This window comes from Halichoerus grypus, chromosome 10 (assembly GCF_964656455.1).
Source record: "Halichoerus grypus chromosome 10, mHalGry1.hap1.1, whole genome shotgun sequence".
NCBI lineage: Eukaryota > Metazoa > Chordata > Mammalia > Carnivora > Phocidae > Halichoerus > Halichoerus grypus.
This window is the reverse complement of record NC_135721.1, coordinates 47,750,651-47,769,911: the sequence shown is the minus strand read 5'-3', so window position 1 is coordinate 47,769,911 and position 19,261 is coordinate 47,750,651. Positions and strand designations below refer to the sequence as shown.

The 19,261-nt window shown below is 39.3% G+C and overlaps 1 protein-coding gene across 1 annotated transcript in view; it reads right to left on the bottom strand.

The window, feature by feature from the left end:
• The window catches only part of M1AP (meiosis 1 associated protein), a 72,212-nt gene that overhangs the window by 31,052 nt on the left and 21,899 nt on the right, over positions 1 to 19,261 (bottom strand). The window contains exons 3-4 of the mRNA XM_078056382.1: positions 16,536 to 16,721; positions 14,842 to 15,010 (exon numbers count right to left, since the gene is read on the bottom strand). Coding sequence (XP_077912508.1) covers positions 14,842 to 15,010; positions 16,536 to 16,721 — 355 coding nt within the window. The remainder of the gene's footprint in view (positions 1 to 14,841; positions 15,011 to 16,535; positions 16,722 to 19,261) is intronic.

The window sequence follows — 19,261 nt, the reverse complement described above, 5'->3', positions numbered from 1 at the left end:
GCAACTGAGATCTGAGTCCCTGACTACTGCAGGCCATGACAGGTTGCAGTTTGCGTCTAACAAAGTTAGCTGTCTACCAAAACAAACACTTTTCAGGGTAATATACTAGGATCTGGAGTCCCTATAACAACATTCACAAAATACAACCCAAATGTTTTGGCATACAGAGTCAGAAAATGTGACCCAGTCTCAAAGGAAAATACAATCAACAAATGCAAACACCAAGATGATAAAGGTATCAGACTTATCAAAGATTTTAAAGCAGCATAATTATATAACTATACATATAAATTATAATTATGCTCAATGAGGAGTAGAAAATATGTTCATAATGAATGACCATATAGGAAATAACAGGGAAATAAAAAATATAAAAAAGAATAACATGGAAATTTTAGAACTGAAAAATACAGTATCTGAACAAGAAAATTCACTGCATGGGCTTGGGAATGAGAGCTGAGAGGCAGTAAACTTAAAGATAGGTCAATGAAGATAATTTAATCTAAAAAAGAGAAAGAAAAAATTCTGAACAAATAAAACCAACCACAGAGGCTTGGAAAACTGTAAAAACAATTTTAAAGGTTTAACATGTGGGTAATTGGATTCCCAGAAAAAGAGACAAAGGGGAATGAGATGGAAAAAATATTTGAGGAGACGATGGCAGGAAATTTCCCAAATTGAATCAAGGATATAAATTTATAGGTTGTGATATTGTGGCTTATAATAAGAAATATACATTTGGTCTTTGTCCTGTTTCTGGCAGAGCTCCTAAAACCTTTGGGATTTCCGAAGTGAGAGAGCAATAAAGATATCTTTAGTCATGTTAATGAGGCAACTTTTGGAAAGCACCTAAGGATGGGGTCAGTTGCCAGAGGAGATAGTCCTGTGATTAGAGGGTTGGAACTTTCAGTTCCACACTGTGACCTCTGGGGAGGAGAAAGGGACCCTGAGGTTGAATCACTTGTCAATGGCCAATGATTTTATCAACTGTGCCTATGTAATGAATTCCCCATGAAAACCCCTAAAAGGACGTGGTTCAAAGAGCTTGTGGGTTGATGACATGTAGAGATTTGGGGAGAGTGGTGTTCTGGGAGAGGGCCTGAAGGCTCTGATCCTCTGTCCTCACACTTTGCCCTATGCATTTCTTTTACTGGGCTGTTCCAGAATTATCTCCTCCTATAATAAAATGGTAAGCTAGTAAGTAGAATGTTTCTCTAAGTTCTGTGAGCTGCTCTGACAAATTAAATAAATCCAAGGAGGGGGTCATTGGAATTTCTGACCTATACCTGATCAGTCAGAAGCATAGGTGACAACCTGGACTTGTGATTGGTATCTGGTATGTGTGTGTGTGTGCATGTGTGCGTGTGTGAGATTTTTTTTTGTGGGACTGAGCCCTTAGTTTGTGGATCTGATGCTATCTCCGGATAGTGCCGGAATTGAGTTAAGTTGTAGGACACCCAGCTGGTGTAGAATTGCTTGTGGGAAAATGCCCCTACACATCGAAATTGGGTACAGTATGGTTATAGATTCAAGAAGCTCAGTGAACCCTAAATAAGAAATCTGTGCCTAGTCACATCATCATAAAGCTGCTGAAGAACAAACATAAAGAGAAAATTCTTGAAAGCTGCCAGATAAATAAATGATCCTTTACATACAGGGGAAAGTGATTCAAGGACTGTGATATTTAATTAGAAACCATTGAAGACCAGAAGATAGTGGAACAACATATTTAACATGCTGAAAGAAAAAAAATATTCTTTCAACACATAGTTCTATATATAAGAAAAATATTCTTCAAGAATGAAGGTGAAATATGCATTTTCAGATAAATAACAACTAAGAAAATTTGTCACCATCAGAACTAGCTGTAAGAAATACAAAAATTCAGGTGCCTGGGTGGCTCAGTCGGTTAAGCATCTGCCTTTGGCTCAGGTCATGATCCCAGGGTCCTGGGATCGAGTACCGCATAGGGCTTCCTGCTCGGCGAGGAGTCTGCTTTCCCCCCTCCTTCCCGCTTGTGCTCTCTCTCACTATCTCTGTCTTTCTCAAATTAAAAAAAAAAAAAAAAAAAATTAAAAAAATTAAAAAAAAAAAAGAAATACAAAAATTCTTTGAGCTGAAGGACATAATATCCAAAGGAAACTTGGATCTTCAGGAATGAATGAAGAGCATTGGAAAAGAAAAGAATATTTTTCTCTTAGTTTCTTTAAAATACATATTATTGTTTAAAGCAAAATTTATAATAATGTCTTGTGTAATTTATAATGTAGATGTAATCCACATGGCAACTACAAAATAAAAGACAGTGTGTGTCTGTTTGTGTGTGAAGGGGATAACTGGGCCTACATGGTTGCAAAGTTTCTATATTTCACATGATATGATACTATATTAATTCTAAGTAGGCTGCATAAAAGTTAAAAAATATCTTTTAATGCCTGTAAGGTTTCTACATTTTATGTAAAATATTATAATCTTATTTTATTTATTTATTTGGGAGAGAGAGAGAGAGCATGGGTGGGGGGGTAGTAGCAGAGGGAGGAGAAGCAGGCTCCCCACTCTGCAGGGAGCCAGACGTGGGGCTCCCTGGGATCATGACCTGAGCTGAAGGCAAACAACTGACTGAGCCACCCAGGTGCCCCTCTTATTTTATTTTTTTAAGTGACCTTTATACCCAATGTGGGGCTCAAACTCACAATCCCGGGATCAAGAGTCTCATGCTCCACCGACTGAGCCAGCTAGGCACCCTAAAGTATTGTAATCTTGCGGCTTCTACGTTTTATATGAAGTGGTACTATACTGACTCTGAGTAGACTGTGAAAAATTAAGGATCTATAACATAATCCCTAGAGAAGCCACTAAAAAGTAATGCAAGGAAATATAGCTAAATGACAAAATATAAATTAAAACAGAATTCTAAAAATATTCAATAATCTAAAAAAAGTGGGAAAGCAGGGAAAGGGTGAACAAACACCAGAGAAGACAAAAAATAAAATGGTATACCTAAATCCAACCATAACAATACTTATGGTAAATGTTAAGGGATTATATACTCCAAATAAAAGGCAGAGATTAGTAGAATGGGTAAAAAGCAAGACCCAATTACAGGCTGTCTATAAGAGATACACTTTAGTATAAAGACACAAATGGGTTGAAACAAATGGATGAAAAAAGGTGAACCATAAACACAGTAAGACCCAAGAAAAATAAAAACATATCATACAAAGATTTGTTTATGGATATTTGTAGCAGCTTTAGTCACAACAGACAAAAATTGGAAACAAGTGAAACACCCATTAACAGGTGAATGGTTAAACAAAATGTGGCATATTCATACAATATACTACTAGTCAGCAATAACAAGAAACTATGGTATAAACAATGACATGGATTAATCTCAAAGTCTAAAAGAAACAAGTCAGACATAAAAGAATATTGTATGATTGCATTTATACAAAATGCAAACTCATCTACAGACAAAAGGCACATCAGTGGCATACACTAGGGAATGAGGGAGGGAAGGAGTGTAAAGGGGCAAAAGGAATCTTAGGGATGATAGAAATGTTCTGTATTTTGATTGTGGTGATGACTTGTGGGCATATACAACTTTCAAAACTCATTGAATTTATACTTTGAATGGGTGCAATGTATAGTATGTAAATTATTCCTTCATAATCTTGGAGAGGAAATGTTTATTAAACCTCTATTTTCAAATAACTTTAGATTTTTTGTTGAGCTCTAAAAAAATTCTTTAATTCAATTTAAAAAAAGGGAAGAACTAACATTTTCTGAGACCATGGCTTCTGTTAATGAAATAAGCAGATGTCTCTCTGTGTTGAAAATCTTTAGGTAATAAATACAATGGTGGTTCTAATTTAGTCTTAACACCACAGGGAAATGACTTTACTGTGGTTATCAAAGACAAACTCAATGAACAGCTGCGTTTTCTGGTCTATTTTCCAAGACACTGGAAGGGGGAAACAATCAATATATGGAGTCTGACAATTGCACTGAAGCATGAAGCATAAGATAGGGTTTTTTTGTTTTTGTTTTTACTTTTTTTTTCTGGACTCCTTTAGGAAGCAATGAATCTTTACCTTCTATGTTTGGGTTGTTAACATTTGGTGTTTCCTGAGAACACATATGGATACAATAGCTTTCCAAAAGAGCTGACACTGATCCTTAGCAAAGTTTGGAGGAAATACTAAACAGATGGTTTGTGAGCACTTAGAAAGGGAACCTGATACCCTTGTGTACAAGGCTGAGAAGTGCAGGCTGGCTGACAGCATCGTTAGGTTGATATGTAACTGGCTGAAAGACTTACATACTCAACCAGTACGCTGCTGTCAATCTGGACAGATGCCCTCTGGATGCCAAAGTGCATTGATCATACCAGCCATTTTAATTTTGGCATATTTATTAGTTAGTCATTCTTTAGAAAGCTATTATAAAATTTTTATTATATACAAACGAACACATGCAACATATATGTAAGCTACAAGCATAATAGCAAAAGGAACATTCATGGATCCTTTATTCAACTTAAGATGTAGAATATCAACAATACTACTAAGATATCTGTATGCTTTGTCCTGATCTTCTCCAAGGGAAACCTTGCCACATTGAATTTTGTTTTTTTATCATTCCTTTCCTTTTAAAAGTAGTTAAACAAATGTTTTTAACGAACAAATGTTCATTATTTTAAACAAATGTTTTATTATTTTAATTTTGATTGAACTTTATAAAGAGGTATCATATTTTATATCTTTGGTTATCTGCTTTTTTCTCCATATTGAGAAGATTCATCCACGTTGTATGTAGCTGTGGTTCATTGATTTTCATAACTATATGATATTCCACTTTGTGAATATACCTTATAATATTTATTCATTCCTCATTCAATGGACATTTGAGTGATTTCTAATTTTTTGGCTTTTTGAATAATATCAATATTCACATTCCTGTATGTGTTTCTAGGTACACATTTGTAGAAGTTTTTCTGGAGATATTCTCCTAGGAATGGAATTGCTGGATTATAGGATATTGTGAATGTTACTTTACAACAAAATGACAAGTTGTGTACCAAATTTACACTCTTTCAGTGTATAAGAGTTTACACTGCTCTGCTGTCAATACTACAGTGAGACTTCTTAATTTTTTGCAAACTAGCGGGCATAAAATCGTATATCATTATTTCAATTTGTATTTCCCTGCTTACTAATGAGGGTGACAAATTTTCTTATATTAATTTGCCACTAACACTTCCTCTTCTGTGAAATGTCCATTCAGATCTTTTGCTCATTTCAAAATTGGATTTTTTTAAGAAGTTGTTTATTCTGGATACCAGGTCTTTATTGGTCATTTGAATTAGATACAGAGTTATGATTTGTCTTATCACTTTCTTATGGTGTCTTTTGAGACTGGGGGGTTGTTTCCTCCTTCCTTCCTTCCTTCCTTCCTTCCTTCCTTCCTTCCTTCCTTCCTTCCTTCCTTCTTCCTTCCTTCCTTCCTTCCTTCCTTCCTTCCTTCCTTCCTTCCCCTCCCTTCCCTCCCTTCCTTCCTCTCTTCCCTCCCTTCCTCCTTTCCTTCCTCTCTTCCCTCCCTTCCTCCCTCTCTTCCCTCCCTTCCTCCCTCTCTTCCCTCCCTTCCTCCCTTCCTTCCCCTCTTCCCTCCCTTCCTCCCTCTCTTCCCTCCCTTCCTCCCTTCCTCCTTCTCTTCCCTCCCTCTCTTCCTCTCTTCCCTCCCTTCCTCCCTTTCTGCCCCTCTTCCCTCCCTCCCTTCCTTCCTTCCTCTCTTCCCTCCCTTCCTTCCTCTCTTCCTCCCTCTCTTCCCTCCCTTCCTTCCTCTCTTCCCTCCCTTCCTCCCTCTCTTCCCTCCCTCCCTTCCTTCCTCTCTTCCCTCCCTTCCTTCCTCTTCCCTCCCTTCCTTCCTCTCTTCCCTCCCTTCCTTCCTCATCCCTCCCTTCCTTCCTCTCTTCCTCCCTCTCTTCCCTCCCTTCCTCTCTCTCTTCCCTCCCTTCCTCCCTCTCTTCCCTCCTTTCCTCCCTTCCTCCCTCTCTTCCCTCCCTTCCTCCCTCTCTTCCCTCCCTTCCTTCCTCTCTTCCCTCCCTTCCTCCCTTCCTTCCTCTCTTCCCTCCCTTCCTTCCTCTCTTCCCTCCCTTCCTTCCTCTCTTTCCTCCCTTCCTCCCTTCCTTCCTCTCTTCCCTCCCTCCCTTCCTTCCTCCCTCCCTCCCTTCCTTCCTTCCTTCCTCTTCCCTCCCTTCCTTCCTTCCTCTCTTCCCTCCTCCCTTCCTTCCTTCCTTCCTTCCTCTCTTCCCTCCCTTCCTTCCTTCCTCTCTTCCCTCCCTCCCTTCCTTCCTTCCTCTCTTCCCTCCCTCCCTCCCTTCCTTCCTTCCTTCCTTCCTCTCTTCCCTCCCTCCCTCCCTCCCCCCCTCCCTCCCTCCCTTCCTTCCTTCCTTCCTTCCTCCCTCCCTCCCTCCCTCCCTTCCTTCCTTCCTTCCTTCCTTCCTTCCTTCCTCTCTTCCCTCCCTCCCTCCCTTCCTTTTACTTCTGGAAGAGTTTGTATAAGATTGGACTGATCTGTTCCTTGAAAGCTTGATAGAACTCAACTGTAAAGCCATCTAAGATTGGTACATTATGGGAACCATTCAGATCTTTTATTTGTGAGTCAAATTTGGTGTCTTTTTAGGAATGTGTCCATTTTTGTCTAAATGTTTGAATTCATAGTTCAATCTGCAATTATGTTCCCTTTTCCCAACCCTAACATAGTTTCTTGTGTTTTTTCCCTTCTCTTTTTCCTTCATTAGTTTCCCAGAGGATTCTCTGCTTATCAGTTTTTTCAAAGAACGAGCATTTGAATTGTTGATTATTTTTATTGCCCCTTTCAACAAAGGCAGTAAAGAGAATGGTTAAGTATGGGAGATTTGGAGTCAGACTGCTTAGACTTGAACCCTTGTTCTATCTCTTAACTGAGAAACCTTGGGAAAGTTAATGTGGACAAGGAACTATGCCTTAGTTTCTTCACTTAGATACATGAGGATTAATAAGATAATATGTAGAAATTATTTATTTATTTATCTATCGCTATATATCTATTTATTTTAGAGAAGGAGGAGGGGCAGAGGGAGAGAGAGAGAGAGAGAGAGAGAGATTCTCAAGTAGGCTCCATGCCCAGCACATGAGCCCAATGTGGGGCTCGATCTCATAACTCTGAGATCATGACCTGAGCTGAAATCAAGAGTCAGATGCTTAACAGACTGAGCCACCCAGGCACCCCTGTGGAAACTATTTAGAACAGAAAATATTTGGACAGTAAGTGTTTAATAAATGTTGCTATTATTATGATCCATAAACAAAAGTTAGAGTAGGTTAAGAGACTGTGGCTTTTATTTCGTGTATCTTTTCCTTGAGGCTCAGAACTTACTTAAAAATGAGTAAAGCTAGCAGCATTATTCCATCAATGGCTCTTTTATGGGGTTAACTTTGGCTGCTGGAATTGGCAGGCTCTCTCCTAGACCCTAAATTTGATCAAAATCCAGCATTAAGGATCTGCTCTAATGACCAGGGTTGGCATATATGTAAAGAGGGCATATAAAGATAAGGAAGGCCACCAGCTTCCCCTCATAACTCTATTTCATAGACCAACACTTCTAGTCCTCTTTTAAGAGCAAAAGAGGAATAAAATGGATCAATAATGGAAAAGAAAGGCTATAAAAACGGTGGGAGAAGTTTTATAATATTATGTTACATGAAAACAAAATACCATATATGTGAATTATAACTATGTAACATAAACATGATTGTGAAAACCAAGAAACAGCGTGCAAAAATAAAATCAGTATATTGCGATAGTGGAATTATGAATGGTTTTAAATTTAAACATTTTTTATGGTCATATCTTCTTTTTCAGTAAAAAAGTTATTAGAGCTTGAAATTTTCTCAGTAAAAAGGCATATATAAAAAGGTTCTACTATTACTACTATTTTTAAAAAGATTTTATTTATTTGCCAGAAAGAGAAAGAGAGCACACAAGAAGGGGGAGCAGCAGGCAGAAGCAAGTTCCCCACTGAGTAAGGAGCCTGATGCAGGGCTCAATCTCAGGACCCTGGGATTATGACCTGAGCAGAAGGCAGATGCTTAACCAACTGAGCCACCCCAGCGTCCCATACTGTTACTACTATAAATATCACAGATAATGTTTATTTACTGCTCACATGTGCCAGACACTGTTCTAAGTGCTTTACATGCAAGATGTATTTAATCCTCATAAAAACCCTATGAGGCAGCTACTCTTATTAGCCCTATTTTGTAAACGAAAAAATTGTGGAATAAAAAGTTTAGGTAACTGTTCAAGGTCACGCAGTTCTTCAGTGAAATGTAAAAATCCAACTGGATGGTTGAATAAATAGTGATGAATTTATACAGTAAAATGCCTCACAGATGTTAAAAGGAATATATTAGTTCTGTGTGTGTCAATGTGAAAAAAAATATTGGATAATTAGCCAAATGGAAAAAATAAAAATGCAGACAGAACAGTGAGTACTGTAATAATGTTACATGTGTGTCCATATCCATGTACATGTAAGAAAAATTATTCAGCAGAATGTGCCCTATGCTACTAATGGTGGTTATCTCTGGAGAGCAGAATTTTGGGTCATTTGAACGGTCTGTATTATACTTATGCAATGTTTAAGTTTGTACAACTTGTAATAAAAAATGGTAAAATGACCAGACAAAAGCTACTACAAAGAGAGCTAGATTGGATCTTTCAGCTAAATTTTATTTTATTTATTTTATTTTTATTTTTTTTTAAAGATTTTATTTATTTATTTGACAGAGAGAGACAGCGAGAGAGGGAACACAAGCAGGGGGAGTGGGAGAGAGAGAAGCAGGCTTCCCGCGGAGCAGGGAGCCTGATGCGGGGCTCGATCCCAGGACCCTGGGATCATGACCTGAGCCGAAGGCAGACACTTAACGACTGAACCACCCAGGCGCCCCCAGCTAAATTTTAAAATAAAGAAAAAACGCACCAGTTAGACCAAGCAGGAACAGATGAAAAGAAGCACCATTTATGGGGTACCTGGGTGGCTCAGTCAGTTAAGTGTCTGCCTTCAGCTCAGGTCATGATCCCAGGATCATGGGATTGAGTCCCACATTGGGCTCCCTGCTCAGCACGGAGTCTGCTTCTCCCTCTGTCCCTCTCTGTCCCTCTCTCCGCTCCTGCTCTCTCTCTTGCTCTCTCTCTCAAATAAATAAATAAAATCTTTAAAAAAAAGAAGCACCTTTTATGTGGTTAGAGGGAAATATAGAATAGGCTATATGGTCTGAATATTTATAGAAAAATTTAACTGATATGAAAATGATTTAAAGTTAATCTTTTTGGGATGCCTGGGTGGCTCACTCGTTAAGCGTCTACCTTTGGCTCAGGTCATGATCCCAGGGTCCTGGGATCTAGTCCTACATCAGGCTCCCTGCTCAGTGCAGAGCCTGCTTCTCCCTCTCCCTCTGCCATTCCCTCTGCTTGTGCACTCATTCTCTCTCTCTGTCAAATTTTCTGAAAGAGCTCATCTTTGTCCCTGGCTGCCTGAAGAGCTGTTCCTCCACTGAACAGATCGCAAACAAGTGCCTTGGGGGCGCCTGGGTGGCTCAGTCGTTTAAGCGGCTGCCTTCAGCTCAGGTCATGATCCCAGGGTCCTGGGATTGAGCCCCACATCGGCTCCCTGCTCCGCGGGAAGCCAGCTTCTCCCTCTCCCACTCCCCCTGCTTGTGTTCCCTCTCTCGCTGTGTCTCTCTCTGTCAAATAAATAAATAAGATCTTTAAAAAATAAATAAATAAGTTAATGTTTTCATTTTAGATTTTGTTTAAAAACCTTCTAAAATGCACATGAAAAAGTGCTCAACATCACTCGGCATCAGGGAAATCCAAATCAAAACCTCAATGAGATACCACCTCACACCAGTCAGAATGGCTAAAATTAACAAGTCAGGAAACGACAGATGTTGGCGGGGATGCAGAGAAAGGGGACCCCTCCTACACTGTTGGTGGGAATGCAAGCTGGTGCAGCCACTCTGGAAAACAGTATGGAGGTTCCTCAAAAAGTTGAAAATAGAGCTACCATACGATCCAGCAATTGCACTACTGGGTATTTACCCCAAAGATACAAATGTAGGGATCCGAAGGGGTATGTGTACCCCGATGTTTATAGCAGCAATGTCCACAATAGCCAAACTGTGGGGAGAGCCAAGATGTCCATCGACAGATGAATGGATAAAGAAGTGGTGGTATATATATATATATATATATATATATATATATACAATGGAATATTATGCAGCCATCAAAAGGAATGAGATCTTGCCATTTGCAATGACGTGGATGGAACTGGAGGGTGTTATGCTGAGCGAAATAAGTCAATCAGAGAAAGACATGTATCATATGACCTCACTGATGTGAGGAATCCTTTTTTTTTTTTTAAAGATTTTATTTATTTATTTGAGAGAGAGAATGAGATAGAGAGAGAGAGCATGAGAGGGGAGAGGGTCAGAGAGAGAAGCAGACTCCCTGCTGAGCAGGGAGCCCGACGTGGGACTCGATCCCAGGACTCCAGGATCATGACCTGAGCTGAAGGCAGTCGCTTAACCAACTGAGCCACCCAGGCGCCCTGATGTGAGGAATTCTTAATATCAGGAAACAAACTGAGGGTTGCTGGAATGGGGGGTGGGGTGGGAGGGATGGGGTGGCTGGGTGATAGACATTGGGGAGGGTATGTGCTATGGTGAGCGCTGTGAATTGTGCAAGACTGTTGAATCACAGATTTGTACCTCTGAAACAATGCAATATATGTTAAGAAAAAAAAAAAAGAAGAAGATAGCAGGAGGGGAAGAATGAAGGCTGGGAAATCGGAAGGGGAGACGAACCACGAGAGACGATGGACTCTGAAAAACAAACTGAGGGTTCTAGAGGGGAAGGGGGTGGGAGGATGGGTTAGCCTGGTGATGGGTATTAAAGAGGGCACGTTCTGCATGGAGCACTGGGTGTTATGCACAAACAGCGAATCATGGAACACTACATCAAAAACTAATGATGTAATGTATGGTGATTAACATAACAATAAAAATAAAAAAAAATAATACCCCCCCCAAAAAACCTTCTAAAATGTGAGTCTACTTTTTTCATTTCTAAGTTCATTTTTATTTTGATGATTGTGGATCTTGCAGTCTCCAAGTCATCTTTATAATTAGTTCTCACTGTGCAGGACTGCACTAAAGGGGATAGAATTTTGACTGATTGAAGGACATACTCTCATAGTTACTTTTTAAACGAATCTGCATCAACATTTCCCTGTAACCAGTCTCTATAAAAGTGGAGTAGAGATACTTTTCCTTTAATCGATGATCATGGTTACCAGAGTTAAAAAAAAAATTATAAATAGACTCAAGAAGTGCTTGAATTAATTCATGATATTCATGGGTTACAAAGGGAAGCTATGAGTGTTTGACATATGAACCTAACCATTTGAATTGATGTCAGAGAAGGTGACCATCACCTCTCCCAAATCATTTGGTTTTCTCCAATCATTCACTTATTTTTCAAGAAACATTTATCGAGGGGCGCCTGGGTGACTCAGTTGTTAAGCGTCTGCCTTCGGCTCAGGTTATGATCCCAGAGTCCTGGGATCGAGCCCTGCATTGGGCTCCCTGCTTGGTGAGCCTGCTTCTCCCTCTCCCTCTGCCTGCTGCTTCCCCTGCTTGTGCTCTCTCTCTGTTAAGTAAATAAATAAAATCTTAAAAAAAAAGAAGCATTTATTGAGAATCTACTATGTGCCAGGCTGAACGATATATATGCTGGTGATACAAAGATGCATTAGACACAGTCTTATCCTTAGGTAACTTACAGTCCACTTGGGATCTGGCCATAAAAACAAATCTCAGAAATATTAAACCACCCATATGCAAAAATTTTCAGAAATATTAACAAGATTAGCTGATTTTACTGAACATTTATTATGTACTAATTAACACACATCATTTCATTTAATACACACAATTACTGCATAGGGCAGGAATTAGCAACTAAGGCTTAGACTAAGTACCTTGCTCAAAGTTGCACAGCTAGTAAGTGATAGAACTGGGGTTTAGACTCAGACAACCTGATTCTGGAGCACTCATCTTTTTGAGAATGAGAGAAGTTGCTTTTGCTAATCTCTTCCTAAGGTCACCAAGATGAGGCAAACATCAGTGGAATAAAATAATTATGAAGAAAGTATAGGCAAACTGGGAAGATTCAAGCTATGAACCATACATATACTTAACCCACAAAGAGGAATTACAAGCAATTTATGGGATGATGTATTATTTATAAGCAAATAGGAGGTTACTGGAAGATCATCAGCACTGACACAAGGTAGAAAGCTGTCTTCCTGAATGTAAAAGCTCTTCTATCCAAATATTCTAAATAAAGGCATCAGGTGGTCTCCAAGTACTCTGAGCTCTGTGCCACTAGAGATACAGAAAATTCTTACTGGATACAGTCACTGAAGGGAGAAAAGGACATAGTCCATGCCTGATATATCCATGGCCAAAGAGAAAGAAAAAGAGCTTCTCTCTCACAGATTCAGTTTGAGAACCTACTAGGGAGGACTCTGGTGGCCTGAGGAATTATGATGGCCTCATCTGGGTCATGGCCCACTCTGTGACCAGGAAGGTAAGGTGTTACTAGAGAATGGGGATTCAGGGGATGCTGGGCAGACCAAGAACTGTCTCCACAGGTATCACTTTCATCAATTCATTCAACAAATATCTCCTGTAATCTAGGATAGTCTACACACTGGAACACAGAAATAATAAAGACAAATTCCTAATCCCAAGGCACTTAGAATTTAATTCAGAAAGAAAAGATATCAAGTAGTTTACAGATTAGATGAGAAGACAAAATTATCACACAATCAAACAATGGTGAACAATTTTCCATGGCATATAATCAAGTGCTAAATTGTTTGGTACAGACCACAAGTAATATTGTTGTTCTAAGGAGAGGAAAATCAACATAGTAATCAGGAACATGAATTAGGCCTTAAGGGATGGGGAGTATTTGGCTGGAAGGGGATAAGGGAAGGAACTCAGAGGAAAGAAGAGGGAATTCAAAGGAAAAGACAGCTTTAAGTGAAGAGATGGAGAGAGAAAGAAAGACATTCAGTGAGGAGACTGGTTGAGAAAAGCAGAGTGTGCCAAGTGGGTGAGAGCTCATAAACGATACAGCTAAGGCTGGTTATCCTCCCTCCTGGACCAGAACAATGTCAGTGGCCTCATGATGCTGGAAGGATCCACGTCTCAGGATTTGAGGAGAAACACACCCTTAGTTTCTTTCTTTTTTTTAAAGATTTTATTTATTTATTTGACAGAGAGATAAGAGAGAGCACAAGTAGGCAGAGAGGCAGGCAGAGGGAGAGGGAGAAGCAGACTCTCCACTGAGCAGGGAGCCCGACGCGGAGCTCGATCCCAGGACCCCGGGATCATGACCTGAGCCGAAGGCAGCCGCTTAACCAACTGAGACACCCAGGCGCCCCCCACACCCTTAGTTTCTAACTCTCTCACCTAATTAGTGGGTTATTCAAGTGTGACCAGGAAGAGATCAATGGTATCAGAACAGGGGCTCCTCCCATGTGCACAGCCTTGGAGAGGGCCAATACATCCAGAAAGGACCGCTGAAGGGTGAACAATAACTTGAGTGTTGGATAAATTAAAACTGGTTAAAAATATCTTAAACTCCATAATTTGGGAATCTCTCCTTAACTTTGACCAAAATCTTTTCATAAATTTCCACTGCCTTAGAATGAAATCTAAATGTTTTAGAATGGCATATATGGCCTTTCTTGATCAAATCCTTGCCTACCTTTATAGACTTACTCCTGCTTCTGCCTGACCTGCTCTAGTCATAGGGAACCATGGGCACTTCCCTGAAAGTTGATTAATCTTGCTTTCTCATGCTCCCACGTCTCCTTTTTGAGTGTTCTTTTCTTCTTCCTCTACATGACTAATTCCTATATGTTCTTTAAGACTCAGTTCGAATATTTTCTGTTCTAGGAAATTTAGAATTATTCGTGATTTATGTAGGATTTATTGGCAGGGACCTGGGCACGAGTGGTTGCCGGGTTGGGGTAGGCGGGTTGGGGTAGGCAGGTTGGGGACACCAGAGCTGGGAAGCTAACAACTGAGAACCCCATTATGGGGAGGTGGGAAGGACACAGGAGACAGGGCGTGTGTGAGCTGAGACTCTAATCCCCTGGTACACGCTCCATTGTTCCATAAAACTTCACTTATGAAATATAAATTCAAAGTTAAAATTATTAAGAATTTCAAGAGAGCAACCAAAGAGCATTAAATCCCAAGCATAGGGTGTTTCTGAATGCCAGGCCCTGTGTGACTATACTGGTCATAAGTCCATGAAACCAGCCCTGTATATAAGTCTGTTTATTCAGCATTGGTTATAATAGCAAAGGGTAATAAACCAAATTGTTCATTAGTAAGTGATTAAACAAACTATGGTCCAACCACACAGTAAGAAAATCATGTAGCCTCCGTAAAAAATAAGACAGATCTATAGATACTAACACAGACAGCTGTCCAATGCACAAAGACGGTTATAGAATATTATGTATGTCATGATCCCATTAAAATAGTAAATATATATTTAATATATGTTAGGCCTATATATACACTTAGAAACACCTGTCTGAACTGTAGTAAAATCTGTTGGTTTCATTTCATTGAAGAACAAAAAGACCATTGAAAATAATCTTCTTGACTACTCATTAAAATTCTTTTTACCTTTTCCTTTAATTCTTACCATCACTGCTAGGCTCTTCAGCCGGGGACACTGAGTCCATATACTCTAGGACTCCCTTTGTGATCTCAACCACCTGAAGTCTCCTGACCCTGACTAGGTCTGTATCTTTCAATCCTTCCTCCAATTGTTTGACCACCTCTTTTCCAGGCTGGGAAGTCAGAACGGTAATCTGGAAATAAATCCAAGAATCAATGTGTCTACTTTCTCTAATGTACAGAGTGAAGAACATAGCAGGTTAGATCTGGAGGATAGACACAGCAGAAGTCTGTGGCAGTGGCTATTGTCTTTGAAGCAAAGAAGAAGATTTCATGGTAACTTACAAATCAAATTTCATTTGACAGATTCTGGTGGGAGAGATCTGGTGGGATAAATCATCACAGGACCCTTCCAAACAGGTGAGGCCTACCCCAGAAAGTGATCAGTGAGAAAACATCCCTGTGTTTTAGTTTTTTAAGACTGCTTGAAGCACTGATAGCATCTCTCATGCTCAAAATGCTTTGATTTTACAAGGCAACAAAGGAAATAGAATCCTTACATTCCACTAAGTGTGTACTAAATATCAGAGGGCCTCTGTGCTTTTTTCTCATGGTGGTACTTCCACATAGATTTTTCTCCTTGTTCAACCTGGATACAGGTGAGCTGTTTCTTTTGCTTTCTTAACTCTAAAATGTACTCACTCTTGATCAATATATCTAACCTGGAAGAATATTGAGGTGTTTGTGTATAATCTGAATATTTTATTTCAACTGAATGAATATGCTGTATGTTTTCATTAGTAGTTTTGTCTTGAATTTGAAAATCTGGAAGGCAAATATTAAATATATGCAATTCTTTTTTGCACTTGGACATTTTTTTGGTGCTTGAAAAATTTTTTTTTTTTAGAGAGAAAGAGTGAGGGAGCATGTGTGTGCACATGAAGGGGAGGTGCAAAGGGAGACAGAGAGAGAATCTTAAACAGGCTCCACCACCAGCATGGAGCCCGACACAGGGTTTGATCTCACAATCCTGAGATCATGACCTGAGCTGAAGTCAAGAGTCAGACACTTAACTGACTGAGCCACCCAAGTGCCCCAATGCTTGGATATTTTTGATTAATGAAGAAGGATGCAGATAAAAGCACAGTTATTTTTAAAAATGCACCTGTTTGATGCATGCAGTTGAATGTGTTTTAACTCAGTCACTCATGCACCCAGTGGAGTACCCAGACATGACTTACTTATATTTTTTAAGATTGTCTTGGTCTGCACTAGAATTTTAGCAATCTTTAAATCTGCACATTTGCTGAGTCCAAGAAAATTTACTCAATTTGATGCCAAGATTTGATTAAGAACAAATGTAAATTCCTGCCCAGGAAATATAAATACAGCACTAATCTAGGCAGTTTAACAATTACTTTACAAGTTCCAAAAATCCAGAGGCAGATGGCATATTCAGATTTTATTTTGATTTCAGTTTTTTATTATAATTCACTTCAGCCCATATTTTTAGCATTTCTCTCTATGCCAGATCTGTATTAAGAACTGCACAGGCTATAGGAAAAAGGGAACATATCTCTTGCCTGCAGGGAGATGAAAATCTAGCCTTGAAAATTACCATCAAAGTGTATGAAACAAAGAACAATATAAGGATGATAAATAATGAAGCATCTAGATGGCCTGAAATGGGCTTAGAGTCCTAAGACCAGTATCTCTTACCTCCAGGGAAGTGTAGCTCAGAGATGCACCTGTGGTCACGTGTCTGCTATACTGTTTGAACTGCTGGAGCCCATCCTGTACTGCCAGGTGCAGACAAGGGCCGGGTGGTCTGAAACAGCCTTCTCTCTGGAACATGCGGAGTTCTGAGATGCAGGCCTGCAGCCTAGCAAAGTTGCCTTTCACTTGCTGCAGAGAAAAATGAACCAAAGATCTTTAGTGACTTGGGTTCCAGATTAATGGACAGTCTAACTTCATTATCAATTACTCCCCGGGGATCCCTTCCCTTCCTGAAGATTTGTTTATTTGACCAACATCTACTCGATGCCTACTATGCTCTAGGTACTGCACTAAAATCTTCCCTATACCAGAAGAAAGAAAATTTGCAGCCAAAGGGCTTTGATTATGTGGAGTTACCAGAAACAGGAAAGGAAGTGTTTGAACTCATTCACTCACCCAAAGGGAAGTCCAGTTGTGACTGCTGAGTTTTACTTTGGGGTGGTCTGCAAACTGGAGGCCTAGTTCTTAAATATTATCTTCATTTCTTAGTCAGTCTAGGTACTGGGAGCCTCTCTACTTCCCAGAAATGAGGATTTTGATGTGGTTGATCATTTCAGAACTGATAAGGTCCTACCCACTCTGCTCCTCAGGATCACTTCAGTAAAGAAGAGATGCTTGGCTTAGTCTGCAGTCAGCTCAAGGATCCAACATGTAAACCTCTTGGTTCTATCTCACCTCCCTTTTTAATTATAAAGTTGCTATCAGGAAGTAATTAATCTAATCTGATTCTATATCAATGTTACCTCTCCTAAGGATGTATATATATTTTGAATAAATGTGGAATGAAAATATGTGACACTTTGAATTCTAAGCATCAATAGCAGATGGGGGTTGGGTGGGGAAGAATTATATTTGGGATGAGGAAACCACCCTGACAAAGAGCAGAACTGAGCAATATATGCAAAATACACATAAAATTCATGAGCATGAGCTGCAATACTGCCAGGGTACTTAAGTCAACACCTGCCCCACTCAATTCCACAGCTCCTTACTTTGCTAACATGCTCCTCTCCCTGAATTTCTGGGAAAAACACAAAAAATAGGATGTAATTCTTACACGAAGATAATTTGTAATTTAGATGGGAAGATAAGAAACCTACTAAAAAAAGAAATGAGAACAAATGAGACCATACATATAGGCTAGTGGCCTTCAAAAATTTCTTTTCATATATCCCCTAAAAGAATCTGAAGACTGACACACTTATTTATTTATTTATTTATTTATTTATTTATTTATTTATTTAAAGTTTTTATTCAAATTCCAGTTAGTTAATATACAGTGTAATACTAATTTCAGGAGTAGAATTTAGTGATTCATCATTTACATACAACACCAGGTGCTCATCACAAGTGCCCTCCTTAATCCCCATCACCCATTTAACCCTCCCCCCCATCTCCTCTCCAGCAATCCTCAGTTTGTTCTTTATAGTCAAGAGTCTGTTTTATGGTTTGCACCTCCCCCCCATTGCTCATCTGTTTTGTTTCTTAAATTCCACATATGAGTGAAATCATATGGTATTCCTCTTTCTCTGACTGACTTACTTTGCTTAGCATAATACTCTCTAACTCCATCCACATCCTTGCAAATGGCAAGATTTCATTCTTTTTTATGGGTAATATTCCATTGGGTATATATATATATATATATATATATATATATTTATTTATTACTGTATATCCATATATATATCTATCACATCTTCTTTATCCATTCATCAGTTGATGGACCTTTGGGCTCTTTCCATAATTTGGCTATTGTTGATAATGCTGCTATAAACACCAGGGTGCATGCATCCCTTTGAATCTGTATTTTTGTATCCTTTGGGTAAATACTTAGTAGTGCAATTGCTGGATCATAGGGTATTTCTATTTTTAACTTTTTGAGGAACCTCCATACTGTTCTCTAGAGTGGCTACACCAGTTTGCATTCCCACCAACAATGCAAGAGGGTTCATCTTCCTCCACATCTTCACCAAAACCTGTTGTTTCCTGTGTTAATTTTACCCATTCTGACTGCTGTGAGGAGATATCTCATTGTAGTTTTAATTTGTATTTATCTGATGATGAGTGATGTTCATGTGTCTGTTAGCTATCTGGTTGTCTTTGGAAAAATGTCTGTTCATGTCTTCAGCCTATTTCTTAACAGGATTCTTTGTTTTTTTGGGTGTTCAGTTATGAGTTCTTTATATATTTTGGATACTAATCCTTTCTCAGATATGTCATTTGCAAATATCTTCTCCCATTCCGAAGGTTGCCTTTTAGTTTTGTTGATTGTTTCCTTCACTGTGCAGAGGGTTTTTTTTTTTTTTTTTTTTTTTATCTTGATGAAGTCCCAATAGTTCATTTTTGCTTTTGTTTCCATTGCCTCAGGAAACATATCTAGTAAGAAGCTGCTATGGCCAATGTCAAAGAGGTTACTCCCTGTGTTCTCCTCCAGGATTTTGATGGTTTCTTGTCTCACATTTAGGTCTTTAATCCATTTTTTTTTTTTTAAAGTAGGCTCCATGCCCAGCTTGGGGCCCCACTCAGGGCCCAAACTCACAACCTCGAGAGCAAGACCCGAGCTGAGATCAAGAGTCGGATGCCCAATCCGGGCACCCCAGTCTTTAATCCATTTTGAATTTATTTTTGTGTATGGTATAAGAAAGTGGTCCAGTCCATTCTTTTGC